Below are 18,681 nucleotides of genomic sequence, written 5' to 3'. Positions count from 1 at the left end.
ACGGGGGGGGCCACCTCATGGAAAATCCAGTCCCCTCCCAGTGGAAAATCCCCGGCATTCACCGGGGCTGCTGGCTCGGGCTGCGGGCCAGCACCGTGGGCGTCACAGCTGGATGGTGGCACGGTCCCCACCGAGGGGTGACAGCCCCGGGGTGACACACGGGACCACGGAACTTGTCCCCCATCCCCATCCTGGGTTGTGGGGGGGAGTGCAATGCGCCGAGATATGGGAATGGGGGTCCCCCAAGACACACCGGGGTTGGGGTGGCCACGTCCTTGCGGTGTAAGGCTGGGGGGCTGTGGTCCCAGGCTGCTTGGGGGTGGGGGACGTGGAGAAGGTCCCCCCGGGACATGTGGCAGCAGTAGCCACCGCACCCCTGTGCCCCAGGCAGCAGCTTGGGGTGCTGCAGGGCCGGTGGGGTGCCGGGAGGCCACGGTGTCTGCTGACACCTCGTGGTGGCTCCATCAGCCCCAGGGAGCCCATCGCTGGGTGTTTCCACCAGCCGTGGGTGATGGGGGGACAGTGCAGACCCCCCCCCCCCCCATCCTCTCGGTGCTGTGGGGGAAGCCCCCCCAGGGAAGGCAGAGCCTCAGCGTCACCCGCTGCTCCTCCAAACTTTATTGCTGCAATAAATAACCACGGGGGTGTTTGCCCAGCCGGGACCACGATGCTCCCCGAGCCCCAGGGACCAGAGCACCGGGCAGCGCAGGCAGGGAAAGACCCTTCACCAACTTGGGCAGGGGGGGGAAAGGCAGCCTTTTCCCAAAAAGATCCCTGATTTTGAGGGGAAGCTCCAAGGGGAGAGGGGGTCCCGGTCGTGACGGAGTATCTGCCGGCGGGGCCGTGCCCCAGAGGTCTGAGAACAGACAGAATTCATGTCCTAGCTGAGGGGAAACCTCTCCCTTTGCTTCTTGCCTGGCAAGGACAGGGCTTGTGGAAGAGGATGAGGGCAGGGGTGGCACGGCATGGGGCAAGGAGGAGCCCCCCCCGCCGAGGCTGTAATGGCTTCCCACCCCCCCCCAGCTCCCACCCACGGGGTCTTCCCGCCCCGATCGCACCCTGGCATGGCTCGGTCGGCAAAGCCGTGGGAGACCGGGGTGCCCCGGGGCAATTTGGGGCTCAGCAGCAGGAGAGGCAAGAAGCGGGGAGCCATGGAGAAGCAGGGACTGAGCCCAGGGCAGGGGGATTTAAGCCCGGGGAGGGGGGGACACGACTGATCCCAGGGAGGGGTCCGATGCTGCCAGCTACTTGGTGTGCTTGACGCTCAGCTCCTGCTGGCGGATGATTTGGGCGATGGGGCTGGCGATGCCGCCTATCAAGGTCCAGTACTCCTCGAAGCTGATGCGCCCGTCTTTGTTCTCATCCAGGTCGCAGATGAGCTTGTCGGCCGCTCGACGGTTCCCGGTGTCCTGGGGAGGGGGGGGGAGAGAGAGAGAGAGAGAGAGAGGAGCCGCTCACACCAGGGCGGTGGGGAAAACGGGGTGAAGGGGGGGACACCCTGTGAAGGAGCTGGTCCTCTGACCCCCCCCCCGGGTGCGTCCCCGGCCTCACCGTCAGCATGTGGTTGAGCTCACAGCTCAGCATCTTGCGGAAATCCTTCTTGCTGATGCGCCGGGGCTTTTTGCAGCAGCAGCGGCGGCTCGAGTACTTGTCGAAGTTGTTCACCAGCACCTGGACGGCCCATTCCAGCTCCGTGCATTCTGCCATAGCTACCTGCAGGGATGAGGGTCAGTCGTGGGGGCCATGGGACCCTCCATGTGTCCACGCTGGAGGTCACAGGGTGGCAGGGCAGGCGATGCGCCATCCCTGTGCCATCGCTCATGGGGGTTTCCACTCTGGGGTCACCGTGAGCCCCTGGGCAGGCTCAAAGCAGCCTTCATGGTAAGGCAAAAGGGGGTGCCGGTCTCCCCACATGGGTGTTCATCCAGGATCACCCCAAAAATCCCGCCCCACCTGCCCCCCCGGGGCGGCCGCCCCCGCGCGTGGGACGGGGCGGCAATTATGGCGCCGGGGCCGCGGGGCTCCACAGCGTCGGGGCTGCGGCCGACGGTTCCCAGGGCTCATTAGGGAGGAATGGGGCTGGGAGCTGCGGCGGGACGAGGGCAGGAATTACAAGCCAACCCTCCTCTTGCTTCATGGCTCCGGGAACACCCCAATAGGGCAGGTCTGGACCTGCCCGAGCCCCCCCGTGAGCCCAGCGCCAGTGTCCCCCACTCCCTGGGGTCCAAACCTGCCTGCCTGCTCAGTGTCTGGGGTCCCCTTTCCTCTCTCCGCCGTCCCGAGGCTGCCCCAAAGCCAGGAAGCTTCTTCCTAACGATGGACCCAACAGGATGGTCCCTGTCACGGGGTCCGGCGGCCGCATCCCGGGCAGGATGCAGGGCAGGCAGGGACGGAAACTGCGTCACCTTGTCCGGCCTTGGCTCTTTCCTGCCCCGTCAAGGCAAGCTGGGGCGCATTGCTCCCCGTCGTGGAGCCGTCCTGATTTACACCAGCCCGGGGTGCAACGCCGACTGTCACAGCAGCGGTGGCCGCACGGGTCTTAGAAGAAACATAGAATCATAGAACCATGGAATGGTTTGGTTTGGATGGGACCGTAACAATCATCTAGACCAACCCCCAGGTTGCTCCAAGCCCCGTCCAACCTGGCCTTGAACCCCTCCAGGGATGGGGCAGCCACAGCTTCTCTAGGCAACCTGGGCCAGGCTCTCACCACCCTCAAAATAAAGAACTTCTTCCCAATATCTAACCTAAATCTCTCCTTTTTCAGCTTAAAACCCTTCCCCCTCGTCCCATCGCTCCCCTCCCTCATCAAGAGCCCCCCCCCCAGCTTTCCTGGAGCCCCTTGAGGGACTGGAAGGGGCTCTAAGGTCTCCCCGGAGCCTTCTCTTCTCCAGGTTGAACCCCCCCCAACTCTCTCAGCCGATGGGGTGTCATGTGTGGAGCCCAGAGGAGTGGCCCAGTGTCCCCCTTTTGGGGACATCATCCAGGAGGGTGTCTGCAGCCCGGCGGCTCCCTGGGGGCAGGCAGGACCTGCCCGGGTGCCCCAGACTTGGCTCAGGTCCCCTCTCTCTTTGCACTGATCCTCCCCATTTCAGCCCCAGGCCGAGGACGGCGGCGCATCAGGGTGGTGACAAGAGACACGAGGTTCAGCCCCGGGCTCCCCCACATTGTCGGGCTCGTCCCTGCGTACTTTGGCACAGCCAGGTGCCCTCCCGAGCTGTCCTTGTCCTCACAGGAGCCTTCGCTGTGCCACCCCATCCCAGGACCAGGGACTGTCCCCACTTTACAGGATACTGGTCACCAGGGGGGCTTTCGGACAGTCCCAGTGATGGCAGGGGGTCCCAGCATGGCCCCGCGAGAGCCACTCACTGGAAACCTCCAACTCCAGCCCTTCCTCATCCTGGGCCATTAATTACCAATAAAAAGGGTGCAAAAGCACCCACCTCCTGCACTCAACTGGGGTGCCTACCTGCAGACCCCACCCCAGTGTCTCCGGTCCCCCGCCACCAGCATCCAGCCCATCCTCGGGGCATCATGGCTGCTGCCTCCCCGCTGACTCATGGCACCAGCCCCTCCACGGCAGCACAGCCCACACAGCCCCACCATCACCTGCGCCCCAGCCCCGCCAAGTCACACATCCCCCCCCGGGGCTGTCCTGGGGCATGGGGGCATCGCCACCATGGTGGGACGCTTGGACACCGGCACGGCTGGGCGCCAGGATGGGCAGGACGGGGCTCGCTGGCTGCTCCCCTTCCGCCGCTGCGGTCCCCCCTCTTCTTTCACCTCTCCATCTTCTTCCTTGCATGCGGTTCCCCGACCCGGGATCCTCAGCCGGGCACAGCCCTGGCATCACCACAGGCAAAACAGGGGGGAAATGCCCCTTTTCCAGGGTCCAGACCCCACTGGCAACCCCATGTGCCGGGCTCTCGGTCGATGGATGGAGCGGAGGTGGATGGATGCCACCAAGCCCTGTGCCGGACTACCAGCCCCCCATCCTGGCTCCCCCCAGGGTTCCCCCCACATCCGATGGGTCCTCTCCACCTTGGCCCCGCGCGCGCGGTGCTGCCGACGGGCTTGAGGGGGGTTTCCACCACCCAACCTGCGGCGGCACGTCCCAGGACTGCTCCCGGTTGAATATTCACCCCAAGGGCGCCACCATGTCCATCTGTCCCCAGCTCGGAGCCTCACCTGGCTCCGTCTGGGGGGGTCCCGCCGTGTCCGTCTGTGGCCGATTTGGCAGCGCAGGCAGTAGGGAGCCAATTACGCCCGCTGTCTCCTCACCTTGCACCCATACCAAGGGGCCCAGCCAGGCTTTTAAAGAGGATCCCGCCCCTCCCTGACGTTCCCAGGGCGTTCCCAGGCTGGGGCTCACCTGGGAAATGGCTCCCTGCGATTGCGACACCCCAACGGCGGGCTCCGTCTCCCTCCCGGGGGCTGCTCTGTGTGTGACCATGGCCAAGGGGTGATGGCCGGTGGTTGGGGACCATCCCCAGAAGACCCCACCGTCTGGAACGGGTGGTGGGAAGGGGTGATTTTCCAGGCACAGCACAGCTCCAGCCTGCTCCCAGGGTTTTGCAAACCCAGCGCCATCTACCAGCCGAAAACCTGGCTCCTCCATCCCACTGAGCATCCCCACCACCCACCAGAGTGTCCCCACCACCCATCCTGCCCCAAACCACCCCATGCTGGCGAGGCCACTCAGCTCCAGTGTGCCTGGCATCATTTATTGGGAGGGGAGCATCCTTTGTTTGAACCAAAACCACTTGTTTTCAAGGGTGAAAGGAGTCAGGGTGGGTCTCTGGGGCCCTGGAAGCACAAGCACCGGCTCCAAGCAGGGCAGTATCCAGCTCTGTGCTGTCTCTAGATGCACTGGGACAGATAAAGCTCTTCTCAGCTGGTAGCTGCGCCTGTAAAGTCACATCCGTAATTAATTTTCCCAGCAAATTGTACCCCTGCACGTCTACGAGAGCAGTGGCGCAGCGATATGATGCCAAGATTAGATAGGGGCATTATTGGGAGCTTCATGTTTAAGGATTCAAAGTAGGAGGCGATAGATTAGAGGCAGGAGCCACCTGCTCAGAGGACCTTTGGAACTCCCATCCTGGAAAAAAAAAAAACCTCCGACGTGTGTCATCCCAGCTCTCTCCACTGGCTTCTTCCTAATCTCGGTTGGGAGGAAGCAAACCCGCTCTCGGCCGACAGATGCTCCGGTGTCGTTGATGCAACATCCCAGGGAGGGTGGGAATCCCTCCCCGACCCTGCAGGCAAACAGCTCACCTCTGAATCATGGGCTTTCATTACTCTCCTCTGCCTGGCAGATGTCACAACCACATCCAGGCCCTTATTTTTACAAGGCATCCAGGGCGTGTGCGTGCGCTCGGAGCAGCCACGTACCATCCAAACCCATCACAAGACAGTTCCCAGCCATTTTGATCGCCCCGATGGGGTTGGTCTCTCTCCCTTAGTCCCCACCGACTCCAGGTCTGAAGGATCCGGGAGCGTTTTGGCTTCTCATGGACAAGCTCTGCCCTGTGGGACCCCCTTGTAGAGGGGGGGGATGCTGAGCCCTGGCATTGGGGGGTCTTTCGTGACCACAGTGATGGGCACCCTGGAGCCACTGCTCCTGCACAAAGTGGCCACTTTTTCATGGGTAAATCTGTATTTCAGCGTTTCCACCAGCGGTGGTGCCCACCACGGTGGGCGCTGCCTCACCGAGGGGCACTCATCGCCCCGGCACGGGCTGAGCTGTTCCTGCCACCTCCAAGGACTTTCCAGATACAACAGATACTTATCGAGGGGTGGCTCACCTGGATGGAATTGCCGTCTTCCCGACAGCGCACTGTCACGCCAGGGAGCCGGTCACCAAACCAGAAATAGGACCCAGGAGTCCCCACTCCCACGGCACATTCCCAACCTGGTGCTGTGAAGAGGATCCGGGAGCCCCAACTCCCCTTTTCCTTCTTCCCACCCCCCGCCATCACCCTAACCATTTGACACATTTCCTGTCTCTAATTAAATGCACACCACACCTTTCTGCTTAATTTCCATGTATTTATTTCCAAGGCAGGAACAATAAATAGTCATTCTCGTTGTGAAATCCACCCCAAGGTGAGAGGAGACAGAGGGTGGCCTGTGGCCGAGCCGCGGTGTCGGTGCTGCCGCGCCAGCCGCCGGCCCGGGAGGACTTGCCACCCTGCCCCGGTTTCATCACATTTCTCTGGGCTTTGGGTTGGTTTGGTTTTGGTTTGGTTTGTTCATCTATTTTATTTCATTTTCCTCGCGAGGTGAGGTGGTTGGACTAGATGATCTCCAGAGGTCACCTCCAACCCCATGGGATTCTGTGATTCTGTGGGTGCTGCTGAGGTGCCCGCACCCTCTCCCTTTCTGGGGTCCCCCCATCCACAGGTTCCTCCGGGACACGGAGCTCAGCGGGAATGCCAAAGGAAAGTTGGGATAATGGGGCTCAGTGAGTGCCCTGCACCCTCTCAAGGCCATTTCTTCACTCTCCATGCGCTCGGTGCCTGAGCTAATTGTCCCATCCCAGTGAGCCACTGTTTTGTGGCATTTACTGTTTCCTAATTTGGCCGTAATTACACAGAAATCCCACGCTCTCCTGGCATGGGTGGGATCTTCCTGATGCCCTCACGGATCTTGGGTCTTTCTGAGCCCGGGATTTCGGGGTCCACTCCGGGCTCCCTCCAGCCCAGCACGGAGCCACACACCCAAAGCCCTCGGGGTGCCTGGTCCAGAGACATGGCTTGTAGGATCTCTGTTGGGGACCACCGGGCACAAGCCACCCCGGGAATTGACCATATGCACCCCGTGCACAGCCTCGGTGCCCACACACACCCCCATGGTGACACACACTCCCCCACGACACCATGGACATCGCAGCACCGCGCACACCCACAGTGCTCACACACACCCAGGGCATGCCGGCAGCATCCCTTGCACGTCTGCAGCATCCCTTGCACGCTTCCAGCATCCCTTACATGCCCACAGCATCCCTTGCACGCTTCCAGCATCCCTTGCACACCCGCAACATCCCTTGCACATCTGCAGCACCCCTTGCACATCTGCAACATCCCTTAGATGCCTGCAGCATCCCTTGCACACTTCCAGTATCCCTTGCACGCTTGCAGCATCCCTTGCACACTTACAGCTCCCCTTGCACGCCCATCTCATCCCTTGCACCCTCATGCCCTGCACTGGGACCATGCAACCCAGCGGCCAGTGATGTTCAGAGCCCCGATGGCCACAGCCCTGTCCCTCCCTGTCCCCTCCTTTCCCTCTCCCACAAAGGACAAACGAGGTGACCCTCATCCCGGCTGGGTTTTGGTGGTTTGTTTTTTTTTTTTTCCAGTGTTTTCCTTTATTAATTTATACAAAAACAGTTGCAAGTGACACAAGCCGATTACAACCCGCCACCGTCCAAGCCCCGAGCCCAGCCGCCAGCCGGGGGCCAGCATCCCTGGCCAGGGGCAAGTGGGGGAGCACCGTGCGGGCGGGCACACCCCAGCACAGCACCCCAAAACCTGGGCAGGTGCAGGGCACCGCGGTCCCTGAACCAGGGGAAGCGCAGGGAATACACCCTGGCCACGCAGGGGGACGTCGGTGGTGGCCCTGGAGCCCCCGAAGGTGCTGGAAGCACGAGGCAGGGCTGTGACAAAGGGGCTCCCATCGGGTGGCAGGGCACAGGGATGGGGGGGACAAGTCCGCACACCCAAGGGCTTTTGGGGAAAAGGAACCGAATCCCTCTGGCTGCAATGCTCCAGGGCTGGGGGACCTGCAACCGGAGGGGTTTTGGGGACCGGAGGTGGGACAACCCCGGGGGTAGAGGCTCTGGAGCAAAGGACGGAGAAAGGCAGCTCCAGAGCCGGGGCTGGGAACCCCCCTTGCCACCTCCCTCCCGCCGCAGCACGGGCCGGAGCTGGGGATGGGAAGGGAGGTTTCCTGGTGGGATGGAGAGGTGGGAGAGAGCAGGGATGGAACCGGGGAGGGGTATCCCTGCGCCCCGGCCGGGGACACGGGGAGGAGACGAGCCCCAGCGGGAGCGACGCTGCGTTTTCCCAGGCACATCCCACCGGGACCAGCAGCCTCTCGCGCTTCTCAGTGCAGAGCCTGAGGCCTCGGGCGCCTTCCCGTTCCCCGCCACCCTCTACTTCCTCCGGCAGCCCTTGGCCGCGTCCCCCATCATGTCCCAGTACTCTCCGAACTCCAGCTTGGCCTCGTCAGGGTTGCCCATGCATTCGATCTTCTCTTCCAGTGGCCCAACGCACTGCAAGAAGCGGGGGGGCAGAAAAAGCGTGGGGGTAAGGGGGCTGCGGGGTCCCTCAGGCAGCCCCCTGCCCACCCCAGCTCCCCCCGCCCCGGCCCACCCCTCACCTTCCCCAGGTGGGGCAGCTTCTGCACCACCAGCTCCTGCATCTCGTTAGGCGTCAGGTACTCCTTCTGCCCCTTCACCGCGTAGCAGTGGAACTGGTTGATGACGGTCTCGATGGCTCGCTCCACGTCGGTGAGCTCCTGGCAGTCCTGCACGGGGGCGGAGAAAAGAGGGTGAGGACCGGTGGGACACCCCCCCCGGGTGGACAGGACGCTCCCCCAGATGGACAGGACACCCCCCGAATAGATGGGACACCCCCCTGAGCAGATGTGCTGGTGGTCTCTGCAGACGTTCAACCCTTTCACAGGGATGTGAGGGGTTCACCCCTCCAGATGTTCAACCCCTCCTTATCGACGTGATCCCCCTCCATACAGATGTGAGATCCCACCATACAGATGTGAGACCTCACCCTACAGATGTGAGACCCCCTCTACGGGTGTGAGGTCCCACCATACAGATGTGAGACCTCACCCTACAGATGTGAGACCCCCTCTACGGGTGTGAGGTCCCACCATACAGATGTGAGACCTCCTCTACAGATGTGAGACCCCTCTACAGATGTGAGCCCCCTCTACAGATGCAGGACTACTCCATACAGACACGAGATCCCACCATCCAGATGTCGGAACCCACCATCCAGGTGTGAGAACCCACCATCCAGATGCCAGAACCCACCATCCAGATGTGAGAACCCACCATCCAGATGCCAGAACCCACCATCCAGATGACGCATCCCTCCGCAGAGGCTCTGCCCAGCCTCAACACCCCCTTAGACCTGCCGTACGCCTCCGTCTCGATGCAACAATCCCTCTCCACAGCCTTGTCACCTCCCAAATCCCCCCCATCTCTGCTTTCCCGGACTTCTCCTTGCCCGGGGCCAGCGGGGCTCAGCCACCCCGGCGTCTCCCAGCGCTACACCCACAGCGCAGGGGGGCCGCCACCGCCGTCCGGACTGGTTCTTCCTCTCCTTGGCATGAGTCAGTGCCCGGGACAACTCCAGCTCCCGCCAGGATGGGGCTTGGCAGCGGCAGGACCCCCCCTCTCCCTCCCCGGTGGGGTTTGGGGGGGGTAGATACCAGCCGGCCCCACGCGCCCAGCTAATTAGCCAGAGCTGCATTTTGAAGGGAAACGAGGGTGATTCACTCAGCATCTGCGGTTTCCCCATGAAACACCGTGAAACCACATCAGGCGATGCCCATTAAGGGAGAACCCAGGGATCTTCAGAGCCTCAGCCCCAGCACCCCGAATCCTCCGCAGGTGCAAAGGGGCGTGGGGTGGGCACACGCGCACACACACACACACCCCCCGTTTGAAAGCCGAGGAAAACAGGAGACTTTCTGCCGTTGGGCATCCTTGGAGAGGGTGCAAGGAGCGAAGGCGGCTCCCGAAGGTGAGTCCAGGGGAGCTGGAGAAAGGCTGCCTGGTTCCCCCAGCTTTCAAGCGGCTCCAAGTCTGCGCCGAACCCCGAAAATATCCCCCCGGCTCCTCCGCTGGAGCCAGGGTCCAGGATGGGGCTGGCTCTGAGTCACCCCCGTGCCCAGGGCTCTGCTCCCAGGGATGGGGACCGTGCGGGGGGTCACCCATGCGCCCCGCACCCCGCCTTGGGTGGGGGGGGTGTCCCAGCCCTCCCGGTGCCGCGGCGTCGCTCATGGACCTTGCGCTTCTTGCGGCAGTTGCACTGGCCCATGCTGCTCCTCGCGGGGTCTGTAGGTCCTCGGTGGCAGCGGTGGCAGAGGTGTCCTCTCCGACGAGGTCTTGGGGAGCTGGCAGTGGTGGGGGGGAAGAAAGCCAAGCTCAGTTCTCAGCTTTGAGGTCGGGGGGGAAAGGGGGAGTTTCCCCTCCTTCGGCTCCAGGACTGAGCGCCGGGCGAGGAAGGAGCCCCGGGATGCAGTTGAGCTGCCGGGACACGTCCCGACAGCAGGAACATCCCTGCTCCGGTGGCAAGTCGTGGCAGAGCCAAGCGTGGGAGCAAAGATTGGAAGTGGAGGGGGGGGGGGTGGTGCAAAAGGGTGGCCGGGACCCCTGGGCACGGGTTCCCCCCCCCATCCCGCGGTGGCGGATGGGCCACTTACCTGCTCCACGGGCTCTCCCGGGTCTGGGCGGGCGGCGGGGCGGCGGGGTTTTATACGGCGGGGAGGTGTGAGTGGGAGCTCCCTGCGCGCCGCCGGCTGCGGTGTGGTGCAAGGGCGTCTCATTCCCCAGCCTGGCCCAGGGCCAGCGTGGGGCCAGGGAAACGCCTCCTTCCCGGCCACAGGGATGGCTCCATCGTCCCAGCGTGGCACGGCACAACCGGGCAGCACCCCGTGGGAACGGCCAGAGCGGGCACCGGGCACCCACCGGCTCCTGGATGGGTGACCCCATGGAGGGGATTTCACCGCTTCCCAGCAGAGATGGGATTTGGGGGCCGAACGCCGGGAATGGGAGCTCGTTTAGGGGTGCTGAGCCAGGGACATGCTGTACCAGCGGATGCGACCCCCCGGCTCGTGCCACCCAAGACCCCAGAGAGGTTGGGCGTTGATGCCCCAGAGGTGGTGGCCACCACGGCATCGCCACCGGGGATGCTCCCGAGCCCCACCCCGGTCCCAGCCACATCCCTGCCACCCATCGGGGCCGAGCCAAACAACCCCACAGCCCGGCAGGAAGGCATTTGCGGGGCACAGGGTGGCACCCCACAAGCCGGACCGGATGCAAGGGCCCCATCCATCCCAGGTTCCCCACAGCAGCCACCCCACGGCAGAGGGAGCCCCGGACCCACTGCTCCTGGTGCTAGGCACAGCTTGTCCATGGGTAGATTCGGGCAGGGGAGGAGATGGACACCCCAAATTCGGATTCACACACACCCCCCGTTAAGAACCGCAGCGGTGCTCAGGCTGGGGGAAACCTCTTTTATTAGCCCCGCGTTGGCCCCATCACTTCTTCCCTGCTCTCTCCCTCCGCATGGCCTTGGCCAGCTCCCCAATCAGCCGCCAGTACTCCCCAAATTTCAGCTCCTCGTCGTTGTTGACGTCCAGCTCGCTCATCTTCTCCTCCAGGGAGGGGACGTCCTGCCGGGGGGGGAACAGACAGGGGAGGCTCGGCCACATCCCAGTCCCCAGAGACCAGGATGGAGACAGGGATGGGGACAGGGATGGGGATAGGGGGGGAGATGCTCACTCTCCTTTGCAAATCCCCGGGTACTGGGAACAGCCCCCCAGCTCGGGGCTGGGGGGGGGGGCGGATCCAGCTGCCCCCGCCACGTGCTGCCCCTCGTCTCACCTTCATCAGGTTGGGCAGCTGGAGCTGGACCAGTTCCTTGAACTCGGCGGCCGTCAGCGTCCCCTTCTTGCCCTCCTTCCCCGCGTAGGTGAAGAAGACGGTGACGATCTTCTCGATGGCCGCCTCCAGCTCAGTCAGCTCGCCCGTGGCCATGGTCCCGGTGGCCCCGGGGCTGCAGGGAGAGGAGCCGAGAGAGGGCAGGAGGCAGAGGGACGGGACGTCCCGGGAAGGACTATGGGGACCCTCTCCCCTTCCCCAGCCCAGGGTGCAGCGAGTCTGCAAGGTCTCAGCTCAGCTCTAGGGGTTGTCCCTCTGCTCCCCAGGGACCTGGGGCGGGGGGGCAGAGCCATTTGGTGACGCCGCTGCCATTCGGCAACAAACATCGCGAAGGCAGCCAGGATGGAGGGGGGGACATCAGGAAAGGGACAGGGGGGACGGTGGGGGTCCCCCAGCGCCGCTCTCGTCCTGCGAGCTCTGGAGAGAGGGTGGCCGGGGTGGGGGCCGGCGCTGCAGGCAGCGATTCCTTACTTACCCCCCTTCGCCTGTGGGCAGAGAGCTGCGGGCAGGTCCTGGGCCCCCCCTGCCCCCGGGGGAGGTTTTATACCCTGCGCCACAGGAGGGGACGAGCACGGCGCTTTATCCCCCCGCACCAGGGTGTTGGGTTTCCTGCTGCAACCGGACGGACGCACGGACACCGCCCGAGACGTCCGTCCTCCTCTGCTCCCTCCCCGAGCGGGCAACGGACCAAATCCAGGGCTCGGCGCCCCCCCCCCCCCGCTGAGAACCTTTCCCGGCCTCCCCGGGCTCCGCTGCCGCAGGGATGCTCCAGTGGGGAGCAGGATGGGACCACGGGGCAGGGATGCGGGAGGATGGAGCGGGTTTGCTCCAGCATCCCCTGGGATGGAGCATCCTGTGGAGCTCCAGCATCACCCAGACCTTTCCGAAGGTGCAGGGCAGGTCACACACCCCCCGAAATACATCCCCACGGGGATGGGGTGGCACTGAAGATGGGGACGTGGTCCCCAAAGCCCCGCTTGTGTCCTGCCCGTGCCCTGATGCAGTGGCTCGTTCCGGCCCGTGATCCAGTGGCTCCGAGGACCCAGAGCCCGGCTCGACCCGCACCGAGTGAGAGTTGTGACTCAGCCGCCTGCTGACATCATCCCTATTAATAGTGGGCTTTGTGAAAATTAATTAATCCAAATTAATTAGGGGGTTGGGACTGCCCGAGCCTTCCCATTTAATCATCGTGTATTTATAACATAGCAGCCCTGGCAGGTTTGCAGCCGGGAGATTGAGCAGCTCCGTGACACGGCCCCGCTGTTCCCACGGGGCACCCCCCAAATCGCGTCCCATGCCCCAGGCTCCAAACAAACCCCGGCGAGAGGCGGTGGGGACACAGGGGGCGGTGGCATGGGATGGAGGTGACGTTGGGGACCATCTCTGCTCGGAGCAGATTGCCAGTCCCCCCATCCCTGCCCGCCACAGGGGCTGTGTCCCGGTGTCCCCACGGCAGCGTGACCCCAGCGTGACAACACATGGTCCCAGGGACCCCAGCACAGCCTGGAAACCCCCCTCCAACTAATAGTTTTTTGGGGACCCAGAGCAGGGAGGTCCCTGGTAGAATGACACCGTCACCAGCCCAGTTTCTGCTGAGCCCTGACGCACTCATTCCACCTCTCCACGGGGATGGGGAGGCTCCGGTCGGCACCGGGCAGCCCGGTCCCCACCCGGCACCCGTCACACCAGCTCACAGGGGAGGAATTGGCTTCCTGCAGCCCCATCCGACCCGTCCCCCTTCCCGGGGTGACGAGGGGGACAGGGACGGGACTTCCGTCGAGCCCCACGTCAGGGGACCGAGATGGTCTCTTGGGAAACCGCTGGGCTGAGTCAGGCCCGGCAGGGACAAGGACAGGTTTGGGGTGAATCACCAGCCCCGAGAGCCAGGCGGGCCCGTGACTCGCCGCCCCTGGAATTTGGGGTGCCGGCATGGAGCGAGGAGGCAGCGGCGGCCCCGCAACAGGATCTGGTCAAATCACAGGTGACAGGAGAGATGTCACCTCCCGGTCGAGCCCCGGGGATCCCCGCTCGGGGCTGTCCCCGTGGGCAGGGAGGGGTGACCCAGCCCTGGGGACCCCGGTGCTACCGGGAGGTGGCAGAGCACGGCAAGACCTCGTGTGCCCCATGGTTGGGTTGCATCCCAGAGGGGGGTGGCATCTTGCCCACGTGTCCTGGTCCTTGTTGTGTTGTCCCCATCCTGTCTTGGCTCTACCAGGGACGATCGCTGTGGCTACCAGGGGTGCCCAGCAGTGGCCCACGCCAGCCCGGCATGATGATAAGGGCTTTGTTGGAGGGAAGCGTGATTGTTTCAGGCTGTAAAACCAGGTCCCCGGTACCATCACGGTGTCCCCAGCCTTGGCACAGCCGGTGTCTGGCAGCTCCCCCCCCAGCTCCAAACCCCAGGGATGGAAAAGCCTCTTCCATCCTCCAGCCATGGGTTGAAGAGACAAGATCGGCCCAGCCCCGGCACCAGCAACTGGAGCAACTGGTTTAGCTGGGTCAAAGTCAAGCACTGGGAGTCGCAGCGGCTGAAACCTGTTCCAAGATGTGTGTAAACCTCCTGGCATGTCCCTCTCTGCTCCCGGTTTGGTAAGAGCTTGTCCTTGGGGATCTGCCAGCGCGGACAGGCCGGGCGTGCTCTCCCCACGGCCGGCACCACGGCGGCACGGAGCTGTGGCACCCGGGACCGACCCCTCCGGCGCCCACGCCGTGCCCCAGCGGCGTCGGGGTTTACCCTTGGGCACCCGGCTCCGGCTGGTCCCACCACTCGGGAACCGCCTGGTCAAATCATGGCATCACGGAGTCATGGGATGGTTTGGGGTGGAAGGCACCTTGAAGATCATCTCGTTCCTACTAAATGGGGGACACCTCCCACCAGCCCAGGTTGCTCCAAGCCCTGTCCAACCTGGCCTTGAACCCCTCCAGGGATGGGGCAGCCACAGCTTCTCTGGGCAACCTGGGCCAGGCTCTCACCACCCTCAAAATAAAGAACTTCTTCCCAATATCTAACCTAAATCTCTCCTTTTTCAGCTTAAAACTCTTCCCCCTTGTCCCATCGCTCCCCTCCCTCATCAAGAGTCCCCCCCCCAGCTTTTCTGGAGCCCCTTTAGGGAAGAGGCTCGAAGGTCTCCCCAGAGCCTTCTCTTCTCCAGGCTGAACCCCCCCCAACTCTCTCAGCCCCCCCTCCCAGCAGAGGGGCTCCAGCCCTCCCAGCATCTCCGGGACCTCCTCTGGCCCCGCTCCAACAGCTCCGTGTCTCTCCTGCGCTGAGGGCTCCAGAGCTGGACACAGAAATCCAGGTGGGGTCTCACGAGCTCCTGATCTCCGGATCGGAAGCCCTTGGGGACCTCGGCACAGCCAAGGGGTTGGACACACCGGTGCTGTGACCGGGACATGGTGGCCCCCGTCTCTGTGCCCACTGCGGGGAGCGGGGACGGGTTATTTTTAAGCGGTGATGCCTGTTCCCGTCACGGGCAGCTGCTGCCCAACTGGGCAGGGGATGCAGCCAACTGGGCCAGGCTCTCCCGGAAGGGGTGGCCAGATCCTGCTCCGCTGCTGCACTGGGGACGGGGGCACCGGGGCTCCACCGCTGCCAGCCCCCGCGTGAACACCGCCGAGTGAGTGACACCGGGGTCCCCTCCCGCTCCCCCCTGTCCCCAGGCTCTGGATCCGGCCTCTCCTGGAGCTCACCAGCCCCAGGGCTCCCCGTCCCTGCCCCACACCAAAAATGGGAGCTGTGTCCTGCTGGGAAGCAGCTCCTGAGCCTCCATCTGGGACCCCCACCCCTGTCTGGGACCCTCGACTTCCATCCAGGACCCCCACTTCCATCCGGGACCCCCGCCCCTGTCTGGGATTGCCTACTTCCACCCGGGATCCCCACTTCCCTATCTCTGTCTGGGACCCTCACTTCCACCTGGGACCCCCACTTCCATCCAGGACCCCCGTCTCTGTCTGGGATCCCACCTTCATCCAGAACCTCCACCTCCATCCAGATCCCCACCTCCAACCAGGACCCCCACCTCCATCCAGGACCCCCACTTCCACCCGGGACCCCCACTTCCATCCAGGGACACCCACCTCCACCCAGGGACCCCCCTCGCAGCCACCTCAGCTGCCCCAGGTGCAGGACAAGGGCTGGACCCCCAAGGCCCTTCACATCACCCCAAACTCTCCAGCCCCCCCAGCACAGGGCAGTGGCAATGGGGTGGCCACACGGGGTCGGGGGGACTGGGTGACAGGGTGATTTTGGGGTCCCCAGGCAAGAAAGGGGGGTGCCAGGGAGCCGTGGCGTTTCCCAACCACGGGGACAGGAAGTGCGGGAGCTGGAAACGGAGGGAGCAGGATATAATTAGCCCCAAATTAGGGATGGAATCCGGGATAAAGAGCCCGGCACCACCCGGCTCTTACGAAAAGCCACGACGCCACGACGACAGAGGAGGGAGGGTCCCAAAAAAGGGGGGGACACACACACAATCGCGACAGACTGAGTTTGGGGGGCTCAGCACCTCTGGGGGATGCCAGATCTAAGGGGGGGGTGGGTGGGAGCACGGTGGGTTCGGCCCCACACCGCCCCGTCCGGGGGGACGCGGGGCCGTAACGGGAGCCGCGTCGGGGCCGGGATTATCAGCGCCGGCCATGCCAGCTCGGGGAATCTGGTTTCTTGGCCCGGCCGTTGCTGGAGCAACCTCCGGGTTGGGATTGTGGGGCTTTTTTTTTAACGTGACAAGAGGCCTTTCTGTCTGCGGGGAGCGGGTGGCCCCTGGGGGGCCTGGGCTGAGTCACCCGATAGCCCCCCGCGGCTCCCCCCCCGGCCCCGGCTGGCTCCCGTTGCGAGGCCGAGGACACCGGATACTCGCGGCTTATCGGCCCCCGGGGAGGAGGGTCGGGGACAGATCCGGCACCGCGGCACCGTGGCGCTGACAGATGGGGGATGCCGGCAGGTGATGCCGCGGGGTCAGACCCCGGGCGCCCGCCGGTGACACGGGGACCACGGCTACCAGCCGAGCCAGGGCCCCTCGCCGGATCCCACCCGGGGCTGGGCAAGTAGAGCCAGCCAGGGGGTGGCCCCGCTGCCCGTCCCCACACATCCCTGTGCCCCACGGCATCCCGCTGCCCCACGGAGCCATGGGGCTGGCAAGAAGGGACACTCGAGGTTTAGCATAGGGACGCGGAGCCCCCCAAAGCGACTCTCGGCGCCGCTGCCCACCCCTCCCCTGCCCCATAAGCACTGGTGGGGCTGGAAACGCTCCCCTGCGTCACCCCCAAGGACGGTGTGGGGTGAGCAGGGTGCCGTGGGTCCAGGTTCCCCGCATCCCGGCCCCCGGGAAGGCGGCGCGGGGGTGTCCCGGCGGTGCCAGCCGGGCTGTCCAGCCCCGGTATCGGATCCTCCCGGAGGGAGGGGGCTTGGAGGTTATTTAACATCCCCGGCTGTCCCAGCCCGGCACTCTCGGAGCAGCGGGCGGGCGGCGCGGAGGGGACCTCAGGTGAGCCCAGGTGACAAACAGGGGACACGGGTGCCCTGCTAGGGGACAGGCGGCCAGGGTCCCCCTCCCCTGGAGCCCCCCCATCCAGCCCTGGGGGGCCTGGGGTGCCCCGTGGGGGTCTCTGCCCAGCGCCAAGCATTTGGCATGAAGGCCACAGCTCCCCAAGAGGGGACAGGGGAGGGGGTGGTTGCGATTTGGGGGCTGGGACATGGAGGGGGGGTTGGCAGCTGTCCCCCCACCCCATAACGCGGCAGGTCCCCCCCCGATAGCCGGAGCCATGGCGTCGCAGCTGGAAGGGGCCATGGAGACGCTCATCAACGTCTTCCACCATTACTCGGGCAAAGAGGGGGACAAGTACAAGCTGAGCAAGAAGGAGCTGAAGGAGCTGCTGCAGAGCGAGCTCGGCTGCTTCCTGGAGGTAGGGGCGGCAGGGGGTCAAGGCTCCCCCCCCACTTTCCCTCCATCCCAGAGGGCTGCGGAGCCCCTGGTGCTCACCCTGTCACCCCCCTTCCTCCCCTGGCACACAGACCCAGAAGGACACGGGCGCCGTGGAGAAGATCATGCAGGACCTGGATGAAAACGGCGACGGGGAGGTGGACTTCCAGGAGTACGTGGTCCTGGTGGCCACCCTCACCGTGGCCTGCAACACCTTCTTCTGGGAGAACGCCTGACCCAGGCCCCTCCCCACCACGCAGCAGCTGGCCGCGGCATCATCCCCAAAATGCAGAGCCCCCCCCGCCATCACCCCCTCCGCCCCAGCTCACCCTCCGCTCCCCAGCACACCCCAGGGATCCCACTGGGATCCAGCTCCACAATAAAGGCACCGACCCAGCCAGAAGCGTGTTGTCAGCTCCTTCGTTTCCAGGGCTGGGTGTCCTCCCTGCTGGTGTCCCCCCGGGGATACCAAGGAGCCTTCCCTCTCCTGAGCCACGGGGTCACGGGGAAAAGCCACCTCGGGTCACCCCAAGTGCCTGGAGACATCCCCGTCTCCACCCTGCTCCAGGTCTTCCATAGGAGCCTGGCATCAGCCCTGCCATCGCCCTGGGGCACAGCAGAGCTGGGGCGGGTGACCCCGGCCTGCACCAGGGGTGTTGGGGTGCGGGACACGGGGGTGCAACATGGGGGCAGGAGGGTCCGGAGGAGGGGGATGGCCACAGGCCGGGACTCGTCGCCCCGTCCCGCCAGAGGCACGGGCACTGCGCCCCGTGGGGCTGGAGGAACCGGTTCTTATCTCCTCGCCCCAGCGGGCCGCCCGCCAGCAGCCCCCGCGCTGAGGCACAGCGCAGGGCCACCAGCGCCATCGTCTGCCGGGGCTGGGGCCGGCCTCGGTGCTCCCAACGGCTCTGGGATCTCATCCCCTTCCTCCCCGGTCCGGCCCCACACCGGGGCTGCCCCGGCTGAAAGCGGGGACACATCGGGGACAACTAGGCCGCAGGCCCAGCCAGGCCGCGGGGGGGATGGAGGCCCCATGAGGCCTCCTCAAGCCTTCGACACCTCCAACCA

At 64.6% G+C, this 18,681-nt stretch overlaps 4 protein-coding genes across 4 annotated transcripts; 1 reads left to right on the top strand and 3 right to left on the bottom strand.

Annotated features, from left to right (window-relative positions):
* Positions 1–598: 598 nt before the first annotated feature.
* Positions 599–1,707, bottom strand: S100A16 (S100 calcium binding protein A16). The gene is made up of 2 exons (XM_074164597.1): positions 1,552–1,707; positions 599–1,409 (listed from the first exon to the last, which is right to left on the bottom strand). Exons 1-2 carry the CDS (start codon positions 1,705–1,707, stop codon positions 1,245–1,247), a joined length of 321 nt encoding a protein of 106 aa, XP_074020698.1. The 3' UTR covers positions 599–1,244.
* A 6,451-nt stretch (positions 1,708–8,158) lies between these two features.
* Positions 8,159–10,070, bottom strand: S100A14 (S100 calcium binding protein A14). Its single transcript, XM_074164627.1, has 3 exons — positions 10,038–10,070; positions 8,386–8,532; positions 8,159–8,278 (listed from the first exon to the last, which is right to left on the bottom strand). The coding sequence occupies exons 1-3, from the start codon at positions 10,068–10,070 to the stop codon at positions 8,159–8,161; spliced, it is 300 nt and encodes a 99-aa protein (XP_074020728.1).
* Positions 10,071–11,255: 1,185 nt separating this feature from the next.
* Positions 11,256–12,311, bottom strand: S100A13 (S100 calcium binding protein A13). Its single transcript, XM_074164612.1, has 3 exons — positions 12,171–12,311; positions 11,639–11,810; positions 11,256–11,427 (listed from the first exon to the last, which is right to left on the bottom strand). The coding sequence occupies exons 2-3, from the start codon at positions 11,789–11,791 to the stop codon at positions 11,293–11,295; spliced, it is 288 nt and encodes a 95-aa protein (XP_074020713.1). The 5' UTR covers positions 11,792–11,810; positions 12,171–12,311; the 3' UTR covers positions 11,256–11,292.
* Positions 12,312–17,453: 5,142 nt separating this feature from the next.
* S100A1 (S100 calcium binding protein A1) lies at positions 17,454–18,012 on the top strand. Its single transcript, XM_074164493.1, has 2 exons — positions 17,454–17,596; positions 17,706–18,012. Exons 1-2 carry the CDS (start codon positions 17,456–17,458, stop codon positions 17,847–17,849), a joined length of 285 nt encoding a protein of 94 aa, XP_074020594.1. The 5' UTR covers positions 17,454–17,455; the 3' UTR covers positions 17,850–18,012.
* The last annotated feature ends 669 nt before the right edge of the window (positions 18,013–18,681 follow it).

The sequence above is a fragment of the Numenius arquata genome, chromosome 27 (genome assembly GCF_964106895.1).
Source record: "Numenius arquata chromosome 27, bNumArq3.hap1.1, whole genome shotgun sequence".
In the NCBI taxonomy this organism is placed as follows: Eukaryota; Metazoa; Chordata; class Aves; order Charadriiformes; family Scolopacidae; genus Numenius; species Numenius arquata.
This window is presented reverse-complemented; position numbering and strand designations above follow the sequence as displayed.